The 5105-nt window shown below is 59.0% G+C and overlaps 1 protein-coding gene across 1 annotated transcript in view; it reads right to left on the bottom strand.

Annotated features, from left to right (window-relative positions):
• Positions 1 to 5105, bottom strand: part of SNED1 (sushi, nidogen and EGF like domains 1) — a 65299-nt gene that overhangs the window by 11668 nt on the left and 48526 nt on the right. Inside the window, exon 28 of the mRNA XM_027766996.1 lies at positions 4810 to 5077. Coding sequence (XP_027622797.1) covers positions 4810 to 5077 — 268 coding nt within the window. The remainder of the gene's footprint in view (positions 1 to 4809; positions 5078 to 5105) is intronic.

Genomic DNA, 5105 nt, shown 5'->3' with positions numbered 1-5105 from the left:
TGAAAATACGCGCGCGAGAGAGAGAGAGAGAGAGAGAGAGAGAGAGAGAGAGAGAGAGAGAGAGAAAACAAATGAGTCCAGAAGCTTCATAGGTGAATCCAGGCTAGAATGGAGGGCTTTTTAGTAACGTAGTGAAGAACTTTGATTAAATGGTTTATCAGTTCTACTTTTTAGGGATGTTGAGGAATAACTGATTTGATGATACTTGTTAAAGCACAGTAAGAAAGGCTATTTAGGGCCAGCAGATGGTGTGGTGGTTAAGCCACTGAAGTCGCATATGGCTGACAGCAGCTCAAGTCCTGGACCCAGCAGCTTAAAAATTACACTGGGCATAGGTGTGTGTGTGCATGCCCAAAATCCTGAGAGGAAAGGAAATGGAGGAGAAGGGATTGTGGTGTGGTCATCCCCCCTGGGCAGTGATTTTTCACTGTTTTTCTCTGGCGAGTGCATGCACCCTATGACAAAAATCTCTCTCTCAAAAAAAAAAAAAGAAAGAAAGAAAGAAAGAAAAAAAGGGCCCATCTCCTGTCCCCATCCTGTCTGCTGCCCCTCCTCAGCTCACCCTTCACAGCCTCCTAAGTACCACCCAGGCATGGCGGGCAGGCAGACCTTGCTGTCTCCACTGCTGGCCACACACTCTCTGCCCAGCCTGGGAGCTGCTTCACCACTCTCCGCTCACCACTGTCCCTTGGGATTTGGTCTTTTTCTTTCCTGATTTGCTTAAAACGAGTGGTGGGAGCCCCGAGAAGCCTTTATTATCAGTGTTCAAACCCACGGAATGGAGACATGGAGAACCCAGGCTCTTTGGCGATGACTGACACACTGCCAGCCTGGTCTGGCCTGCGTCCTCCCTGCCGTCCTGTACCTGTACCTGGTCTGGCCTGCGTCCTCCCTGCTGTCCTGTACCTGGTCTGGCCTGCGTCCTCCCTGCCGTCCTGTACCCGGTCTGGCCTGCGTCCTCCCTGCCGTCCCGTGCCTGATCTGGCCTGCGTCCTCCCTGTCACCCTGTGCCGGACTGGCCTGCGTCCTCCCTGTTGTCTTCGCCTCCAGAGGCCCTCCTACACAGCTCGGTGGGTGTCAACCTGAGGGCTGCATGACGGGGCGTCCGCATGCACTCACTCAGGCGAGCGGGTGCTCCGTGATGGTCTAAGGGACCTGAGCCACGTTAGGGCTCTGTGGTCACCTCATGGCGGTGTGTGGAGCTGGCTGGGCAGTGGGCCCGTGCCTCCCCATGGTGTCCCGCGTCTGCCATCCCCTCCTGCTGTGCTCCTGGGGCGGACTTCCTGCTGCTGGTGGCTCCAGCTCTTCCCTGGCCCGCTCCCTGCGGACTGCGTAGAGGGTGCAGAGGTGCAGGCTCAGATGGGCCCCGCTGGCGCCAGCACCCGCAGCCCGGTGTGTCAGGGTGAAGGCCAGCGATAGTGTGTGTGGCTTGCAAGCCCACTGCCCTCCCGACTCTTGTCCGAGGCTGCTGCCCCGCCTCCCCGCCATCATGGGCGCATGCGGGCAGGGTTGGCCCCCCGAGCTCCAGCCCATCAGTGGCGTCATGTGATTGGCCTGTCAGCAGGTCACTGTGTGTGGAAACAGGACCTGGATCAGCACAGCAAACCCGACACACAGTGAAGGGCAGCGGTTAGTGTTCAGAGAGCTGAAGGGGACAGGGACTGGGACCTCAGGCAGGCTTTCGGCCATCCCTACCCAATGGGAGGGCTGATCAGTGCATGTAGGTGCCTGCAGAGCCTCAGACATTGGACACATGGTCCCCACGAGCACTTGGTGGGGCTCAAGGAGGGCCCCAGGCAGCCGCGACACCAGACGGGCGAGCTGGGAAGACCAGGCTTCTTCGCACAGCAGGCCAGGCCAGGCCAGGGCTCCCGAGTGGAAAGGAGGCCACACAGTGGGTAGAGGAGGGACTCTGGCTGACAGCAGAGGTGGCGTTGCTGAGCAGTGGGGAAGGGCGGGCTTAGAGGACTTGGGGAAGGTAGACACCCACACGAGGAAAGCTGGTGTAGTGTAGACACCCACACTTCGGTACAGGTCTAAGCTCGAGACAGACATTCCGCTTCGAAAGGATGGCCACACTCATAGAAAGCGCTGTAGACTCTACAGCAAGAGTGAGAGGTTGGCAAGGTGGCTGGCTACAAGGTCAGCATGCCGAGGTCGGAGACCTGCTCCGCAGCGACAGACAGGCTGGCCGGGTCAGGTAAAGGCACCGTGTCCAGCCGGCTGGCACGCTGGGTCTGGGACAGTTGCATCCCATGTAGCCAATGGCACAGTTCAAGGTCCTGACTCAGAGGCTTGGAAAGAACTTGTTAGGCCCCAGTGCGTGCACATGTGTGTACACGTGTGCCCCATAGGCTGAAAGGAGGGAGAGATGGAGGAGAAGGGATTGTGCCATAACCCTCCTTCACAGGGGCGTTTTCTCACTTTCCCTCTGTCTGGCGAGTGCATGTGCCTTCTGGAAGATTAAAAGGAAGACGCCATTTACAATAGTACCAGACTGTAGAGTGGCCTAGGAGCCTGTGTTCCATGTAAACCCTGACGACTCCATGCAAAGTGCAAAACCTCAGTCCTAACTACGGGGGGTACCTCGTCCCTGTGAGCAGACTTGCCCTAAAGATGCTGATGTTCTAGAAGGGTCTGTGGGGAGGGCGAAGGTCAAGGAGAGCCAGGTTCTGCAGACGGAGAACCAAGGAAGGGGCACTCCCTCCTGGTACCAAGCACGTGAAGGGTCAGCACAGGGTACCCCGGACACAGAGAACGACACTTTTTTTCAGTTTGCTATAGGGTACGTGCACTCACGAGAGTGAGTGAGCGAGCGAAATCACCCTGGGGGGTGGCTGCCACACTCCCTCCTCCATTTTCCTCTCAGGGTTCTGGGCACGCATGCACACATGTGAGCTTCCAGCCGCCGGGCCCTGGACTGCCTTCACCTCTGCACCACCCGCTGGCCTGGAATCCCACTTTCCTAGGTGGGACTCTGCTATGGACAGTGAGGAAGAGAGGGAATCTTTAATGAAAGAAGGTGGGAAAGAAGTGCTTACAATTTAAACCTCAAAAGCAAAACTTGACGTTTGTGGCGAAGGGCAGGATATTTTTAGAGAGAGCCCCCAAATGGCTAAGAACTAAGGCTTGAAACATTTGATTATACACTTTCTTCAATTAAGAAGTACGATTAAGAACAGGAAAAGATGAGCCAAGCTGAACGTTTTTGCAGAACACATCACTGACAAACGTGTATTAAACACGCTGGCAGGAGCCAGCAGTTGGCGTAGTGGCTAGGGCACCGGACTCCCGCGTATTGACTACAGTTTGAGTCCCAGACCTGGCAGCTTGAAAACCATGCCAAGTGTATGTGTGTGTGTGTGCCCAAAACCCAGAGGAGACTGGAGGAGACAGGACTGCGGTGTGGCCATCCCCCTTAGGGGCGATTTCTCACTCTCTCTGTCTCGTCTCCCCAGTGAGTGCATGCACCCTAAAGCAAAAATCTCTCAAAAAACAAAAACTTGGACAAATGAATCAGAAAAGGACAACTACCCCGAGAGAAAGTCTGAAGGCTTGACCTGGCGTCCCACAGAGGAGCAGACACCTGTGGCTGGTAACCGCGAAGAGGTCCTCCACCCCTCAGAGCCCGCGAGGCCACAAGCTCGGGGGCCTCCTGAGCGGCTGCGAACAACTTGGCCTTCTCGTGGGATGGGTGTTCGCGTGTCCTCGGGCGAGGGTGTCTCCCTCACACCCCTGCACAGGCCCACGTGAGCACACCCTCTGCACCAAGGGCCGCAAAGGACACTCCAGTAGGCGTGGGCAGTGTCACGTGAGGATGCCGGAGAAGAGCCATGTGCAGACACAAGAAATGGGTCTGCTGTCCCCTTCAGGAATGCAGAGGGACCATGCCAGCCGCAGGGACAGGGAGCCTGATGGCCATGTGCACGTGCGTGCTCGTTGTAGCTCCTGGAGGCTCCAGGTTCGGAGGGGCTCACTGCCAAGAGCTCCCCATGCCAGCAGGTGGGCTGCGTGACCGTGACAACCAGAGCGTGCCTGTGTGCTGCAGCCTCAAAGCCTGTGCTCCGGTCAGTGCGGCCCGGCACGCGGGAGGGGCCTCAGCTCAGCCCATGCTGCCAGGAACGCCTGCACAGGGAGCCCAAGCTCGTCCCACGGCCTGGTTCCTGAACTTTATGTAGTGGGGACTCGGGGGCTCGGAGGGGCTGCACGAGGCGGACCCTGGGTGGGCCAAGACCACGCAGGAGCTCACCCCTTCCCAAGCACTTGGGCCTCTTCGGGGTGGTGGGGTGGTGGGACTCAGGGATGCGGCCCCAGGCTTAGAGAAGGACGAAGGGCAGGTGCCTCGGAGCTGCTGGGTGCCAGTGTGTGGTGCCCTGCGAGGGGTGCTGGCTGACTCACTCGGCAGAGCTCCGGCCTGGGGGTGGTGCAGGCCCTGTGTGACCGGGGGCTCTGCCAGGGCAGCAACCTGTTTGGAGTCCCTCAGATCAGGGCTTGCTCCCTGGCTGCTCCCTCTGCTGATCCCTACGGTCCTGCCTCAACCTGCTCCTCTGCAGAGAAGCAAGGGGCACCAGGACCTGGGCAGCGTGGGCAGAGGGGGCCCCCTATAGAGGTGGGGTAGCCAGCCCCCCCAGCACAGACCTGGGTCCTGCAGCCTGGGCTGTCCCATCTGTAAAGCGGCAGGTGTGTCTGCCCCGACTCCTGGCTGTGGCAGGCCTGGCCGGACTTTCCCCAGGCAGTCCCTCCTGTCTACAGTCGCTGAGGCCCTGAGAGCAGCCAGCCCGTCCCAAGTCCCCACCCCTGCTGACTTACTTTCGAGGTCCTTGTCGCTGTGTCCAGGCTGCTGGAGGGCCAGGCTGACCGGGGTGGGGGCCTCCTCCAGGTTCCCGAGCTGGACTGGGGCTGTGGGTTCCAAGAGAAGTGGAGTGATCACGGGGCTTCGTGCCTGGGCTCCTCCCGCCAGCTGCCCTGAGCTGGGGGCTGGTCCACCTGCCAGTGCCTCACCCCCAGTGCCATCTCCATCAGAGGCCAGGCCCTGGCCTCCTGTAGGGCTTGGCTGCTCTAGGTGGGCCACAGCCCCCTGCTTTACCAAGCAGCCTCTTTCCCAC

Source organism: Tupaia chinensis, unplaced genomic scaffold (assembly GCF_000334495.1).
Source record: "Tupaia chinensis unplaced genomic scaffold, TupChi_1.0 Scaffold143823_1, whole genome shotgun sequence".
Lineage (NCBI taxonomy): Eukaryota > Metazoa > Chordata > Mammalia > Scandentia > Tupaiidae > Tupaia > Tupaia belangeri.
Note: the sequence above shows the minus strand (reverse complement) of the source record. Positions and strands in the feature narration are given on the sequence as shown.